This window comes from Sinocyclocheilus rhinocerous, unplaced genomic scaffold (genome assembly GCF_001515625.1).
Source record: "Sinocyclocheilus rhinocerous isolate Xijiao unplaced genomic scaffold, SAMN03320098_v1.1 scaffold883, whole genome shotgun sequence".
In the NCBI taxonomy this organism is placed as follows: Eukaryota; Metazoa; Chordata; class Actinopteri; order Cypriniformes; family Cyprinidae; genus Sinocyclocheilus; species Sinocyclocheilus rhinocerous.
This window is the reverse complement of record NW_015627244.1, coordinates 507,415-524,942: the sequence shown is the minus strand read 5'-3', so window position 1 is coordinate 524,942 and position 17,528 is coordinate 507,415. Positions and strand designations below refer to the sequence as shown.

Here is a 17,528-nt window from a genome sequence, read left to right as displayed (position 1 = left end):
CGCGGCAGCGGCGGCAGCGGCTGAGCGCACAGAAAAAAGCACGTGAGTTAAAACTGCTTGAATGTGTAAACTAAACATGTGCAACATGTGCAAATGATAAAACAAAAATAACGACTTTATTCTGACATATTATTGTGACGTCATCACGCCGGATCTGGGTCAGCGCCGGCGCCGCCACACGCTCGCGTCATGGTACTGTCGTGAACGCGTGTCCAAAGTGAAGCAGTAGAGACGAAAATGTGGAATAAAGTCATTATTTTTGTTTCCTTTGCGCAAAAAAGTATTTTCGTTGCTTCGTAACTTTACAGTTTAACCACTGATGTCACACGGACTACTTTGTCGATCATCTTGGTACTTTTCTGGACCTTGAACGTGGTAGTTACCTTGCTGTCTATGGGAGGGTCAGAGAGCCCTCAGATTTCATCAAAAATATCTTAAATTGTGTTCCGAAAATTAACGAAGGTCTTACGGGTTTCGAACAACACGAGGGTGAGTAATTAATGACAGAATTTGCATTTTTGGGTGAACTAACCCTTTAATAAAATTTATAATTCTTTTAAAAGAAAAAAACTTACTGACCCAAACTTTTGAATGGTAGTGTACCATACATATATAAAAAAGCTGTTTGTAGTTTGATGTAGCATGACTGCTGTTTAAATAACTAAATTATATATAATAAACATACACAAAACAAGTGTTAACTGATAATAGGTAGAATCGTCTGCAGTAATGCACATTTTCTCCTCTGAAAATAACATCATAATGAAATTTATTTTTTAGATAAAGAAAGACCACAAGCACTAAGTTGTCGAAATTTCACAGCACTTTATATTAAACACTTCAAAGATGGTTGATCATATAGTTTCATGTGGTCAAAGTTCTTGTAGAAATATCATTACTGGTTTTACATGTACATTTTTATTACATTTAATGAATTTTACATTCATTTACATCTAAATTTAATGTCCAACAACTAATATTCACTTGAATTCATTTTTAGTTTATATTATTACAGATCAGAACAAAACCTTCAAAAGCACATTCAAGGGCACAAGCACTTTGACCACAGGTAACTATATGCTCAGCTCAACCATTTTTAAGTGCTTAAAATAAAGTGCTCCATGCTTTCCACAACGTAGGTTGTGCACTTTTAATGCAGCAGCTTTCTTTGTGGCCTTCTTGATCCATAATGCTTTTTTCATGTCAGAGCTGTGGCACAGAGGGTAGTTGCTTCAGACATATGCAGTCCTGTTGCGCTCATGGGGACCTGGGTTCGAGTTATGTCCCAGTGCTGGTGCCTCTCTCTCTTCCTGTACTTCCTTGTTGCTTCTTCACTATCCTATTAAATATAGGGATTGCAATAGCTACTCATTCAGACATTAGCATATTTTAGCTTGGTAGCTAGCTACCTTTCAGTCTCTCATTTCTCTGCAATTCACAGTGGCCACATGATCTCAGGGCAAATCTAAGTTTCCCTAGAAGATCTAAAGTAAGGAAATGTACACCTCGACTAGCCTGTGATGTTTTGGATGTGATCAAATCCATTGAGTTAGGGTGACCATACGTGCCATTTTCCCAGGACGCGTCCTGGCCAGGATTTCTATATTGCCTAAAATATCTAGGTTTTGGCTTTGTTTGCGTGTGCAGACCGATCGGTGTATGACATCAAAGTACCATACAGACGGTTATGCTTTCGAAACGCTCTCGAGGTACTTTGATGTCAAACACTGATCGGTCTGAGCCGTGCTGCTTTTAAGTCGAACACACCTAATATGTATGCGTAATTGCATCGCTTTGACCGTAGATCCCACCTTCTCACACGCCATGATTGGTCCATTAAGTACAATGCTTGCATGTTATTGGTCAAACTACTTTTCGATCATTACTTTCAGCAAGCATGAAAACAGGAAAACAAAGCCAAAACAAATCCTGGCCAGGACGCGTCCTGGGAAAATGGCACGTATGGTCACCCTACATTGAGTAGTCTAGCATGTTTCTTAGGTCGGTATACGGTAATTTCCCTTGTCAAACAAGGATTAATCAATAAAAGTTTACTAGGGCACAGCAGAATTTTACTAGGTCTAATGCTCCTGTAAAATGAGTGCCTATAAATCCTGTAAATAAAACTTTCATGCTACTAATAAAAGTGGCAAAAGGGCAAAAATACAATCTTCCAATTCCTCCTGTTCACTAGGTTGTGTACAAGCGGGCAGACATGGCGATCGGCTCTCTCACTATCAACGAGGAGAGGTCAGAGGTCGTGGACTTCTCTGTGCCCTTTGTGGAGACGGGCATCAGCGTCATGGTCTCTCGCAGTAATGGAACCGTCTCTCCCTCTGCTTTTCTTGGTGAGTTTGAGTCTCGTGCGAGCCATAATGCTTCATCATATTTGACTTTAATCAGTCTCTGCTGCATGTGATTATGATGTATGACTTTCCAGGTACTGGTACGTATCATTTCAGAGCTCATCAATCAGACTTACAGTTCCCTTTCAAAACAAACTATTTATCACACTTCAGTGAGAAGCACTAAATCAACATTTTTCAAACAAACTCAATGCTGTACATTTATTTTATTTTAATTTGTAATTTATTTTATATTTTATTTTACTTCAGAGCATGGTACTAGCTGCGTCAAATTCATGACTTTGATTCCTAGAGACTGCATGAACAGATAAAAAATACTGTACATTGAAGTTAGAGCTGTGCAATTAATCGAAAAACAGGTTAGATTTCGATTTTGACTCCCAACGATTATGAAAATGCAATAATCGAGATAAAACGATTATTGTTCCCCATTCCACCCCTTTCCAGCTGTGCGGTGCTCCTCCATAAAAGCCCAAACTTAACGTGCAAATCAGTAAAATCATGTAACATGATTTTCACAAAATGGGACATGCTTGTTTTATTAATGTTTATTAGATTTTTTCATGTTTCTCCGTGCAGCTCTTAAAGCGACAGCGGGTAATATTCCTTCTGTCATATCAAACAACAAAAGACAAAGAGAAAATCACTCTCTACTGTTGACTGAAGAACTTTTGTAACTTTAATAAGAAATAGAGCAAGTTTAATTCTTACAGTGAAGACTATGCTATTTTATTTTACATTTGATTATTCAATTTCTGTAGTATGCTGTTAGCTGAATACTTTAGACTTGCATAAAAAAACGTAAAGCACAGTTTGTTTCATTTGTATATTTTTTTTCTATTGTTTTTGACCTTTGCTTTTTGTTTTTATTGTATTACTGACAGTTTAAATTATTTTCAATAATTTTTGAGGACTTTTATCACTAATATAATGCTTTGTTCATGACCCACTAATAATCGTGATTACAATATTGACCAAAATAATCGTGATTATGATTTTTGCCATAATCGAGCAGCCCTAATTAAAGTGAAATTTAAGTCGCTTTGAATAGTCGCTAGTAAAAGTCGCTTGAAGTGTCTGCCAAATGTCAAGTTTTGTTTTGTTTTACTTTAAAATGCAATTAAAGTTGCTTTTTTAATACAGGTGTCTGCCAATTGTAAATTTGTTTTTTGTTTTGTTTTGTTTTGTTTTGTTTTGAGCATAGCACTAGCAAAGTCAAGGACATGGGACCAATTTCTAAAAGCACTTTTAAGTTGCTCTGAATACAAGTTTTTGCTGAATGTCAATTTTATTTTATTTTATTATATTTTATTTTATTTAAGAGCATAGCACTAGCAATATCAAGGATGCATGAACAGATAAAAATATATACCTTAAAATGCAATTAAGGTTGTTTTTAATACAGGTGTCTGCCACATGTAAATGTGTTTTTTGTTTTGTTTTGTTTTGTTTTTTGTTTTGCATATCACTAGCAAGATCATGAGTTCAGTTCCCAGAAAATGCATGAACAGATAAAAATTTATTATTTTCGCAAATATAACGGTGTTTTAAATTCCTAGTTAAGTTAAAAAGTTAATTTGATTTAACATAATTTAGTCATTTCCAAAGGTCACCTCCAGTTCTAATGGTTGCTATACCCCTGGTATTAATTTATGCTCTTGTGTACAAACCAAGTAAAAAAAAAATAAATAAAAAAAATACTACTAATGGTTTTGATTTCTCACTGTCCTCTCCTCTTTCTCTGTGCCCTCTCTCAGAGCCGTACAGCCCTGCTGTGTGGGTGATGATGTTTGTAATGTGCCTGACCGTGGTGGCAGTGACGGTTTTCATCTTTGAGTTCTTCAGTCCAGTGGGGTACAACCGTAGCCTTCAGAGTGGCAAGAGTGAGTCCAATTTGCTCTTAGTCCTGCATTTAACCTTTTAATAAGGTCAAACTTTGGTAGTCTCAAGCGTTATTTTAACAGACATAAATGTGCACAGTTGCTTGTGACTGAGTTTATTCAGGAGTCCTAATGGCTGAGTTCACCTCTGTTCTTTATTGGCCTGGACGTGGGTTTGGAATTTGTGGTACAGGCAGTTTCGCAGACACTCATGTATAATAAAGGACTGCAGACTTGTGCTCTGTATTCCTCTCCTTCCTCTGTTCTCTTCTTCAACCTCTGGCACCGGCACCCCTTTCTCACCTCATCATATGCATAGGAGAAGTTTAGGAAGCCTTTTTTATCAGTTTAGCAGTTTTGATACTTTTTAGTTTGTTTGGAGCTGATGAATAATTAATGTGCCTTTAAAATTCAAATCAGTGTTAAAAGTCTTTCTTTCTCTGTTTCACTTGCTCTTCTCTGTCAGAGGCTGGAGGTTCTAAGTTCACAATAGGGAAGTCAATCTGGCTTCTTTGGGCTCTGGTCTTTAATAACTCCGTTCCAGTGGAGAACCCCAAAGGAACCACTAGCAAGATCATGGTTCTTGTCTGGGCTTTCTTTGCTGTCATCTTCCTGGCTAGCTACACTGCCAACCTGGCTGCCTTCATGATCCAAGAGGAATACATTGACACTGTGTCTGGCCTCAGCGATAAAAAGGTAAGGGAATAGGGGTTTCAGGGCTTCTGTAGATGCAGAGAAAACTTGTGTTTATCAGTACGTGTAGATCAGGGCTCTACAGTGCGACTGAATTCGCACAAAATTTTTTAGAAGCACCAGTGCGACTGACCCGATCATCATCATACTTGTGATTGCGCTCAGGGGAGCTTCAAAGGTTTCTACGTCTTATTCTACTTGTTCTTATTCTGTCGTTTTAATTACAATTTTTAAAAAGCTTATAAAATAGAATTTTTTTTAAGAATTTGACAAAAGATGACATACTTTTAATAAAGTTAGAGGAGTCAAATATCACCTCGTAATGGGAAGGCTACTTTTTGATAACATTTTGGATTGATTAGAAGGTGCTCCTAAAATTTTGAACGTGCTCCTAATAAGAAAAGTAAGTGTAGAGCCCTGTAGATGGGCAAACAGTATAAAGTTTTCATAATTTGTGATGTTGTGTTGACTTGGATTTTGGTATCAAATATATTCTTGACTTCTTCAATATATAAGACTACAGAGACTAGATTGGGACTGGAAAAATTTGAGATTGACAGTAGTTTGAATCAGGGCTCTGAACCGGTTCAAGGAACGAAAACGAAAACTGGAAATGTACAAAATTTTGACAGGAACAGAAACAGAAACTAAATCAAATTTTATATTTCCGAACAGAATCGAAAATTTGAAATGGCCATTAACCGGTTAATAACGTTATTTTATCATTCCATTTAATATTTGAAATTTGCTGTCAGGAATTCAGATATGCAAATGTGACGCTGACGCATCCAACGCATGAAATGCCCAGCTCAGCTCAGCTCAGCTGTAAATTCATCATAGGTAAGTTGCAATGGCAATGCATTAGAGCTTATCCGAGGATAGTGTAAGATGGATTCAACAGATCACGAGCACCTGCAGCGCTTCTGTGAATGGAGAAAACAGAATAAAACTATAGGCTTACATAAAAAGGAATAGCCTATATTGGCCTACACTACATGTATTTCACTTAAATCATTGACAGATTAACAAAACGAAAGAAAAAAAATGTGCTGAGTTGCGGTTTATTGTGACGCGATCCAAAGTTCACGGAAAGGAAAACGAGACAGCAGAAAATAGTTTTCTTTATTTTGCAAAAGCTTTACAGTTTTATTTATTTTGCAAATCTTGACAGTTTTGAATGATGTTTTGCTTCTATCTGTATAACCAACCCGCGTTGGTATGACCATATCGCGCCAGCAACTCACGCGCACACAGACACAACATATTTTGCGGCATTGCAGCCTGTTCATTATCAAAATAAAATACAGTTAAAGAAACATTGCACTGCTCCGTTGTACAATCTGTTGCGTTCAGCGTGACCACCGCCTCACTGTGCTAGCCGATGTGAAGGACAATGTCGATGCGAGTGAAGTACAAAGCCTATTACATAATAAATGATATTTTAGCATCCAGATATGTCGCGAATATGGAAAATTTGTGTCATCGCTATTTGACACGTAGGGTAGGTCCTCGGTGAGCACCCCCTCTGCTGGATTCAGAAACCGGGTGCTCGAATTGCAGTGTTTATTTCACTCGTCGATATATGTCCAGACGGTATGATACTGACGGTACATACTTCCTGGATCATGTGGCCAGGTCACAGGCTTCTGCGGCTGTCTCAGGCAGTGCTCCCCTCACCTTAGAGGGTTGTATTTGAGATGCTTGGAAAACTCTTAAAATAAGTGCACACGTTAAGCTTTGCGCACTTTCTAAAAATCCACATAAGTGGTAAATGTGCACATTCTCTCTGAGGAGTTGGATTCCTCGCTCCATGGGCTGTCCTCGTGGTAGTATTGAGCAGTGCTCCCCTTTTATCAAAGGGTTACCTGGAATGAGCACACTATTCCTCTGAATTCGGAGTTCTCCTCTCATGAGAAGTTGAGTTCTCTGTTTTTCCAGAGCACCTGGAACCAGCAGCATCAGGCGAATTAGACCCTTCCTCTGCCTCTCTGATGCGCTGAGTGTTTGACTAGCTTGCAGTACGCTTACCCTTCTGATTATACAATCGCGCTGTAGGTCGAGCCCCCTCTCGTTGAGAGCTGGGTTTGTGCTCCCTCAGCTAAGGTAAACTACTGCTAGCCGTTCCAGCATTGGAACATGCTGTAGGTAGAGCTCCCTTCTCGACTGAGAACTGGGTGTGTTGCTCCCTCAGCTAAGTAAATTATTGCTAGCTGTTCCAGCTTTGGAACATGCTGCAGAATGATGTGTAGCTCCCGGCGCCTATTTATACTATAGTCGCACCGGTAGTGACGTCATGGCTGTCGCCGGCCAACATGTTGTTGGTGTTTTTTCAATGTATGCTTCAGACACGGGTCACGACGAGGCGTTCTCCATAGCGACCCCTAGAGGACGCAGTGTCTCGTTCCCTACTCAGGGAATCATGGTTACATACGTAACCTGAGACATTTTTTTTCCTCTCAAAAGACAATTTTATACGAGTAGCATTTTTTTAACAATGCAGAAAACATTTTTAAATATCTTAAAAAATACTTTAATGTCTTAAAAGCGTTAACAGATTTTTTTCCTTTTGTTTAGTAGCCTATAATTTGGCCAAAATCTAGAAAAGATGATGCTGTATTGGCTGTGACTAAGCGCAGCGGGTTAAGATACCAGGGCCCGTATTTATCAAGCCTCTGAGAATTACTCTCAAGAACGCTGCTAAGATTTGACTTAAGTGTAAAAAACGTATTGGCTCAAAGCTGCGCTTAATAGTTATTTATCAAGCATCTCAGTCGTAATTTAAGCGAAGTGTTAGACTAAATCTTAAGTTTCAGTCTTAAACAGGATTTTGGATGACGAAATGCGCATGGACCAATCACTGAATAGATTTCCTTATTTAAGAATATTCTCAGATAAATTCTCATTGAATGTTAAATTCCTAATAGGAGTTTACATTCAACACACATTTGACAATAAAGAGTTTTCAAGAGAATACATTATGGTAAGGAAACGAATCGTCATCACAACCTTCAATTTAGGGTTGTGCCAGTAGACGATATCGTGTATCGACGATAGTCAGATATCGCCTGTTGCTGTTTTCTTTGACGACAGCAAGACGATTATTATCATTATTATCCATCAAAAATATAGACGCCTATCTTTAGTGATGCAGCGCGGAGAGTTAGAAACTTGCCGCAGTGCGGCTGGTGAGTAGCCGTGATCAGCTCCGGTGGCCGTGTCGGAGCCGTAACGCGCCGCAGACGTGTGCAGTGTAAATAATGGGTAAGAGATTTATTCATGATACCGTGTAGGTAGCTTGACTGATTATAACGGGAGTGTTTTTAAAGAACATGTAATACTCGCGCTAGACTGAAGTCAGTTATGATGTTCTTTGGTAATGTAAATATTCTTTGCTCGTTTGGCTGGTGAGTAGCCGTGATCAGCTCCGGTGGCCGTGTCGGAGCCGTAACGCGCCGCAGACGTGTGCAGTGTAAATAATGGGTAAGAGATTTATTCATGATACCGTGTAGGTAGCTTGACTGATTATAACGGGAGTGTTTTTAAAGAGCATATAATACTCGCACTAGACTGAAGTCAGTTATGATGTTCTTGGGTAATGTAAATATTCTTTTGCTCGTTTCTGTTTGAATAACTGAGGAAATGTTTTATTAACTGCTCATCGTCAAACATTTCAAGAACATTCTTCCTCTCCTGAAGGATTCGCGCATGTCTCTGTCTCCTCAGCGCCATCACAAGCCCCTACTGGCAACTCCTAACCACTTGAGAGACCTCTCGAGCTGTCTTAAATAACTGGGAGAGTAAGAGTGATTCTTAGCTTTAAGAAATTTGATAACTTGCTTTTATGCTTAAGTTTGAAAGTAGGAGTAAATTTTATGAATTCTCAGCACTTAAGACTAAAATGGCACTTTGAGAAGCTTGATAAATACGGGCCCTGATCTCTTCCTGTTTTTTTTTTTTCTTTTCTTTTTTGAGTAGAAAACGCTGTACTTTATTATTATTATTTTTATTGTTATTATTATTATTATTATCATAGGCAAAGAAAAAGTTTAAAAAATGATGATAATAATACAGAGGAATGCAGGAACAGAAACGTTAAAATATCGATTCTGCTCGGAGTGAACTGATTGGAATTTGTTTTTTTTCGTTTTCAAGCCCAAATTGGCTACTAAGTGGATGAACTGCATGAAGTAGCGTTTTCTCACTATTTGTCTTTTGAAGTGCTGGATGCTATTATGTTGCATTTAAAATGTAATTAAGTATGTATCTGTGAGATGTGCAGTAATTTAGCATTCTAGCATGGAAATGTTCCTTTGCCCTTGGCTCTCAGTGTTGACCTTGAAGAATCTGGAGGGATTCTTGAAGAAAAAAAAAACACTTTTTTGCTGTCATGCCAAATGAATGTACTTGTGTACACCAAATGAAATGTATTTGTGTTCCATTGTGTTTGTGTCATTTTCAGAAAAGAAGCTACATCAAATCTGGATACTTAAAGCCATTTAACTTTTGTTGGTTCTTTTTTCTAAGTGCCTCATGTTAATTTTATAATCCCTTTTTAAATGAAAATAGTTTCCCCCATCTGCTTCACTATTGTTCTCTTTTGTTAAAAGCAGAATGAAAACAATGTGCATGTCAGCACTGCTGCTTTGTATATTGTTCTGTGTTTATGATGTATTATACTTGGTTTTGACAGCTGCAGTAGCTCTAGACTTGTTTGTAACATAAATTCACTGTCACATATCATTCATGTTGAAGCTTACAGTATTTTTTTCATCATTCTCTATTGTTAGTCCTCTAATTACTTTGAAAAAACAAATGCAACATCAATTTCAATCACTGTTTCATACTGTGTTCCCCTCTCTCAGTTTCAGCACCCCACAGATCAGTACCCCCCTCTGAAATTTGGAACGGTCCCTAACGGAAGCACAGAGAAAAATATCCGCAGTAACTATCCAGACATGCACCAGTACATGATCAAATACAACCAGAGAAGTGTGGAGGATGCCATCTCCCACCTCAAGACTGGGTCTGTGCTGGATTTTTTACTCTCACTGACTTCCTATATTGTTTCTCATGCAGTTTTGAATTTCGTTTTGTTTTGTATTATGCTTTTTAGTTTTAATGGTGCATAGATAGTTCTTGTTTGTAATTTAGAAAGTTTTTCAGCATTTAAAATCACTAACTTCCTTGGCTTTTATCAGCTAAGCAATAATATGAAAAATAAAGTTAAATTGTTAAATAATTCTGTTTAGATTTGATTTGCATTGGTTGTAAAGCACATTTATAGTTCAAGGGATCAAGTGATAGTGTTTTGTAAGGTCTTTATTTTGCCTAAAGCTATATAATATATGTAGTATATATTCAAGACAAACAAAATGTCCATCCTACATTTAATTTCTTTTGGCCCAGTTTGCTCAAAAATCTACAACTCCAAAATGTCAGATTTTCATAAAATGACAGTAGGACAGTAGGTGAGGCTGTAAGGTATTAAAATGAAAATATGAAAATGGTTGTGTCTCTAATCTCTAATTGTCCTGAAAAACTGACCATCTGAAAAAATATATATATTTTGGGGGGGGAAAAGTAGTTAAACAAGTTCTAGCAATGCTTAAAACTTGATAATTGCTGCTTGCATCTATATTTTCAGTTTAGCATTCATTCATTTGCCAGATTATTTATACAGTTTTTCAGTTTACGGAAACACTTGTGTTGTGCATTTAGTTTCTGTCTCTGTAATAGTTTTCATAACAACAATAATAACCTTGTTTCCAACATGTTATCTAACATCTCTCGCGCTTCCACTCTCTTCCTTACACCTCCCAGCCCCATGTTGCTCTGACAAACAGGAGTTCCTTCACGATGTGTTTTTTCCCTCCTCCCACAGTTCCTCTCTCAACCCTGTACACCTCACACACTCTTCCTCTATTTATCATGAGTTGTAAATCCACACCATGGTTTTCCTGAGCCTGTCATTTCCTTATCCATTTTTAGCAAAAAACGTGATAATATAATGCCGGCACACAGCAAATTTCCTCTCTGCTCTCTTTCTGTCTGCCACCCTACTCCATCTCACGCTCTGTCTCCTCTGAATCCGACTCTTCCTGTCTGTGTTTGCAGTAAACTGGATGCCTTAATCTATGATGCGGCTGTATTAAACTACATGGCTCGTAAAGATGAAGGCTGTAAAGTAATGACCATCGGCTCAGGGAAAGTATTCGCCACGACTGGTTATGGCATCGCCCTGATCAAGAACTCCCGCTGGAAACGGCCATTGGACCTGGCCTTACTGCAGCTGGTGGGCGACGGTGAGAGTCTGAAGGTTATGCAGTATCAAAGTGCTAAAATTAGGGGAATGTATATTAGTGCATTTATGCTGTTGGGCTGGAGAAGATAAAAGCCTTTGGGAGATTAAAGTCTTTTTATGCATATTTAACAAGACTTCATTCATTAGCCTGTACTGCTAGCTTTAAGCCATCTTCCCAGCCATCTTGGTGTAATCCAGTTTCCTTGACATGATGCAATATGTATCTTTGTTGTCTAGCAGGTGACATTTTTATTTGTGCTAGCAGGCTGCTTACTGATTTAAAGGAGATGATAGCAACCTACTGATGCATAAAAGAGATGGGCATGTATCAAAGATTCAGTCTTGGGAATGACAGAAGTGGTGTGCGGGAGAGAGAAATAGAGAAAGAAAGACTGTGTTGTGTTCCAAAACCCATTGAGCTGCCTAAGAGGCAGGGTTTTAAAGCATCAAGCTGTGTCAACTGCGCTGTGTTTTTTGTTTGTTTGTTTGTTTTTTAGAAAAATCTAATTATTTGAATAGGGATCTACGTGATCAGGAATTTCGTGTGAAGTTGAAAAATTCACCCATGCATATTTTCCAGCTGGTTCAAGTTGTTCAAGGCACCATCGCATGTACCTTTATAAGAAAGAACATTTTAGAATGCACTGCAACAAGCTTAGTGAAAAAAGAAATTCAAAATGACGCACAAGGCAGGAGAAATGTTGATTATAAATACCCTTATTCATCTTTCATTTCTGAAAAGTATCAATAAAAATACTTAAAGGGATAGTTCACCCCACAATGAAAATTCCCTCATGTCGTTCCAAACCCATAAGACCTTTGTTCATCTTCGGAACACAAGATATTATTGATGAAAATATAAAGAATATCTCTTTGGATTTGAAACTTTAGTCTTTGCAACTTTACAGATCTTCTTTATGCACCAAGAGCTTGTAACACTCCAAAGAGAAAGGAAAAATTGAAATCGCATCATATGACCCCTTTAACAATGTCCTTACTACCTTTCTGCGCCTTGAACGTGTCAGTTACGTTGCTGTCTATGCAAGGTCAGAAAGCTCTCAGTTTTCATCAAAAATATCTTAATTTGTGTTTTGAATGGCGGTCTTACAGGTTTGGAATGACATGAGGGTGAGTAATTAATGTAATAATTTTCATTTTTGGGTGAACTATCCCTTTAAAATGTATAATTTTATCATTGTGTGCTGTGTATTGTTATTCTTATTAGAGCATCAAATCATTAGCTTAGCAACATGCTAACAGCAAACTATTGTGAGTTGTTTCTCCTGTGCTGTTTGTATGGTGTACACAAAGCATTCTATGACAGTTGGGATGATGTCTTTGAAGGCAGTTGCCTGTGTAGGCAGCAGCTCACTAGGTTTTGGAACCGAGCTATTGTGTGCTATGAGTGAGATGTGTGTATTGAGTGACTGTCCATTCTCACACTCCTTAGAGGATTAGCTGTTACGGATTTGCGATGTCAGAGTGGAACGCATCTGATTCAAATGTGCTTGTCCAAGTACTAATTCTTTAATTGTCATTTATACACCCTCCTCCTTGCCTTCTCCCAACACACACATACACAAACACATATACGCACTAGCTATCTCACAGTGTTTTGTTTCAACTGGATGGTTTATTTGATTGCTGTTTAAATCCTCTTTGGCTTTTGGTGCGTCAGAGAGAGAGAGACTGAAAGAATGTGTGTGTACGCCAGGTTTCCACAGTGAGATCGTCACACTGGTGCCAGGTTCCATTAGCTAACACCACCGTTTAACAGCTGAGAAGCTTTACATGTGAAATGAACAGTGACTTTTTTTTTATTCATCTGGTTGGTGGTTGTTGAGGCGTGGGTGATTTATCTGATGTTATTTTCTGAATTCTGTCCTTGTTTTAACTTTAAAGTGTTAAAAAGCATTGTGAGGTTTTGGGGGGATAATGAGCTACTATTATCAAAATATTTTAGTCTCGTTTAACAGATTTCTGCTATTATAGACCATTTCAATGCAGTGATGTCATTGACCCTGCTTGTCATGAAACTATTTTAAAACATTAACTGGAGGCGATTCAGTTGTAACTAACGTTAACAAGGCTATCATATCATGTTCTTATCAAAAAGTGGACCTTTTTGAATTCTCAGAAATTATGAAAAACAAAAATATTAAACCAGAAATGTGATAGGACCATTGCATTAGATTGTTATCGTTTACATCCCTCAAAATGGTCTATAATTGACAGCACATGTAATCACTCTCTTTTTTATCAGGTTGTTTCATTGGACAATCATGAAAGACCATGTCAGTGTTTTTGTTTGAGTGGGCAATAGATTGCACAAATGTTTGCTTCTTCTCTGCATTAGAATATTTGTGGAAGGCATATCAACATAACGTAAAATGTGCTATTCTTAACTGATAAAATTGTGCCAATCCAGTCAATTACAGTAGCTCTGAAGCTTAACCATGTGAGAAGTTACTACAGAGGTATTGAGTCGTTTTTTTGTTGTACAACCAACAACTAGAACTTTTATGTTTCCATAGAGCCACAGGAAACCACTTGTCCATCTACAGCCTTTTCATGTCTTTTAAACACCGCAGGTAACCTTATTGGTCAGTGCCACGCAAAAAGCACTTCTTAACTGCTAAAAGCCTCTGTTATTTTATCTCAGGGCCAGCAGCTTTCTTTGCAGTGGTCATCTCGAATAGAAGTCCTCTCACCTACTAATAGGGATGTAACGATTCGCTCAACTCACGATTCGATTCGATTCACAATTTTGATTTCACGATTCGATTCGATTCACGTTTTTTTTTAACAAAATGAGATTTAAGACAAATTATAAATTGGGCCTTTTATTATTGCTTGCACAAAATGCTGCACGTTTCTTTGTGAAATTGAAATAACACTATAATAATATACTAATATAGCACTTCCATATTATTGCTCTTTTGTTGGTTTTGATTGCTTCTATTGTCCTCATTTGCAAGTCGCTTTGGATAAAAGTGTCTGCTAAATGACAAAATTTAAATATAATGTAAATGTAAATAACAAAACTAAATTTAAATTTTAAAACAAGCCCCAAATCAAATAAATAAGTAACACAAATAAAATAAATCTCTTCATATAAACAAAATAAGGCTTTGTCTGTGCTCTTTCCATTTAAAATTAGAGGCAACCAATCTGTTTATAAAAGTGTTGACCTTTAAGGCCGATCCAAGAGCAGTGTTTGCTTTAGCGTGATAGTGGTTTGGGTCAGGGCGGGATCAGAGGGGGCTGTACAGGGAACGGTGTTTGAGGTCACGCAGATGGCACAGACTGGCTGTCTGCCTGAGCTTAAAGACCTTGCTAAAGTATTAACTGTTAAAATGTGCCCACTTAACCATGCCAGCCCTGAGCTCCGTTGCCAAACAGAAGCTGCTATAGCAAGAGCAAAAGTGTGAAAATATGTGTACGTGTGTTAGAATTTGTACTATACGTGTGGGTGTGTATTTGTAAAGCTGTGCAAGTGTGTGAACGATGTCTGTGTGTTAGCATATACTGTAGCTGTGTGTGTATATGTATGTTCCCAGTATGACACACCTGCTGAGTTGCTGCTGGCTGTGGTCAGTGAAGTGGTTTGCCAGAGCCACTGGCAGGAGTCAGAAGGAGGTGAATAGACAGTGTCAACAGAGTGAGGCAGAGCTCGGATCCGAGCCGGGCTCGTGCTGTTATCTGTTCAAGTCCCATGTGGAATTCAGCCTGCGCTTCTTCGTCCTGCTTGACTGCATTTTCTTTTGTGAAATGCTTTGTGATGTGTCTGCGGCATCTCATCTGCATTGTGATTAATGCCCACAGGTTGCGCTTGCTGGATAGTTTGTTTTGATAGCATAAGAGACAGACGCCATAATTCAACCTTTGTGAGAACAATGCAACTGTCATTTACAGTGTGATGGGTGATGATGTGCTTTTATTATGTTACACAGCATTGTTTTGAGATGGCCCAAGGTGAGATAACGTGGTGCTGTTGGCCAGTCCTCATCAAAGCAGTAAATGCTGCAGTACATGCCTCTATCTAGAAAGGTTTGGGGTAATTCACAAGCTAGTCTTTCTGTAGATAGAAGGTGTGATTCTGATTTTCTCTTGAGTTTGCAGCAGGCCTGACCATCTTCCGACACAATTAAATGATTATGATCTCACCCTTTCACCGTTCTGTCTCCCTGTCTGTCCTCTTGTTTTTCCACCCTCTGCCTATCACTCTGTTGCTCCTTCTATCTTATTTCATTTTCCCTTTTCTGTTCCATCTTTCACACCCTCATGCACACACTGAGACCAACATAAACAATGGACATATACTCTTGTTTCCCCCTGTTGCCATCTGTCTTCATCCCACTTTTTATGTTAACATCCCCCTCTCTGAATAGAATAGGTGCTTCTGCTATTTGTCATAATGACAAAGTCACTCTCTTCTTCTTTTCCACCAGCCTTTTACTTATTTCTCTACATTCTCTCATTTCCCATGATACAATGCAGCATTGAAAAGACAAAGAACTTTGCTCTCCATCCTTTTTTGTCTTCTCATTTACCCTCTGAGGAAAAGAGGATATAGGTAGATCATTACACAGGACCTAGCCTTTGCTAGCCTACAGGCCTCTTGCTGTCTTCCTCTTTCTTTCACTCTTTCAGGATTAACAGTCTACTCCTTTTGATCAGCAACTAAACAGACCTTCACAGTAATGTTTTTTTTACCCACTGGGACCTGTTTAATAGACATCTGACCTGAAATGTTTTCAATATAGTACTCTAAAGATCTCAAAATAGCACCTGACTTACTATAGGTTTACACACGTTTAGTATTAGCATCTGTTTCCTGCCACAACAGGCATGTGGGAGAGGCAAGTCACTACCATACTGCATTCATACATGTTTTATTGATGCATCTGTGCCAAGTAGTTGTATCACTTATTAACAGAGAAAGCGAGTAATGCTAATGCCTTGTCTTTCTCTTCCCTTTCCACTCAGATGAGATTGAGATGCTAGAGCGTCTCTGGCTCTCAGGGATCTGTCATAATGATAAAATTGAGGTGATGAGCTCCAAACTAGACATAGACAACATGGCTGGTGTCTTCTACATGCTACTGGTGGCCATGGGCCTAAGTCTGCTGGTCTTCGCCTGGGAACACCTGGTTTACTGGAGGCTACGGCACTGCATGAGCAAAATGGGCCAGTCTGGCAAACTGGACTTCCTACTCGCCTTCAGCAGGGTGAGAGAGAGTGTGAAGTGAGAGAGTGACTGATTAATAGTCACTAGAAATTTATTTGGAAGCATTTGGGTAAATTGAGAAGGACTGTGACATGGACTATGCCTGTGGTATTACAGATAAGATGAGAGTGATGCTTATGTAATTGACACTGATTTGCCCATATTATCAGAATATGACTTATTTCACTATTATATCTTTGTTGTTTGTACTCTTAGGGAATGTATAGCTGCTGCAGTTTTGAAGATGAAACTGCACAAGGTGGGGCTAAAGTCACAGTTCCTGGCCACCATCATACTGCCATGGTTCCTGCTTCTTCCTCACATGTGGTCACTTCAGCTGTATCCACTTCAGCCATTGCCATGGTGCAGCAACAGCAGCAGCAGCAACCACAACAGCCTCAACCTCCTCAGTCTTACAAAACACCTCTTCCTGGATCCCCTCCCACAATTGTTCATTCTGGAGCGACCTTGGGTCCCACAAATACTCAACTTGTAGGAGCTCCACTACCATGCACTACTTTCTTACCCCGGCCAGATCGCAGGTTGGCGGTTGTGGACCGCTGGAGACTACCCAAAACCACTAGTGCCACGACCTCCATGGGTGTGAGAGGAGCTCTAGCAGAAACAGGACCCCTGCCTCAAAAGGTGGCACCTACCTGGGCAGGTGGTGGAGGTGCAGGTAGTGGTCTAGATGGATATAAGCGCTACTATGGACCTATTGATCCAGAGGGACTTGGGCCATGTGTGGACCAACAGACAGGCTCTCAAACTCCCAAAGCAGTCCCCAGAGCCCACCAACAACCCCCACCAACTAGTGTGGTTTTCTATCAGGAGAAGGGCATGGACCATGGCATGGGGAAGAAGGTGGGAGCGGGTACTGGTGGAGGGGGTCAGGGTAGAGGGGTTAAATCTCTGGGGACTCCCAGGCTTCCTCCTAAAAGCCAGGCCCCAGCCTCACTGACACCTAACCCCCCACTGCAGCACCCCTCTCCCCCTCTCCCTTCATCCTTCTGGAGGAAACGGCGACCAAAAAAGCCCAAAGAACCTGGTGGCCCATT

At 39.2% G+C, this 17,528-nt stretch overlaps 1 protein-coding gene across 1 annotated transcript in view; it reads left to right on the top strand.

Moving 5' to 3' along the window:
- LOC107724902 (glutamate receptor ionotropic, NMDA 2D-like) overlaps positions 1-17,528 on the top strand; it is a 122,066-nt gene that overhangs the window by 75,216 nt on the left and 29,322 nt on the right. The window contains exons 9-15 of the mRNA XM_016534005.1: positions 2,195-2,348; positions 4,124-4,249; positions 4,713-4,942; positions 9,802-9,962; positions 11,054-11,241; positions 16,230-16,471; positions 16,687-17,012. Of these exons, the coding sequence (XP_016389491.1) occupies positions 2,195-2,348; positions 4,124-4,249; positions 4,713-4,942; positions 9,802-9,962; positions 11,054-11,241; positions 16,230-16,471; positions 16,687-17,012 (1,427 nt within the window). The remainder of the gene's footprint in view (positions 1-2,194; positions 2,349-4,123; positions 4,250-4,712; positions 4,943-9,801; positions 9,963-11,053; positions 11,242-16,229; positions 16,472-16,686; positions 17,013-17,528) is intronic.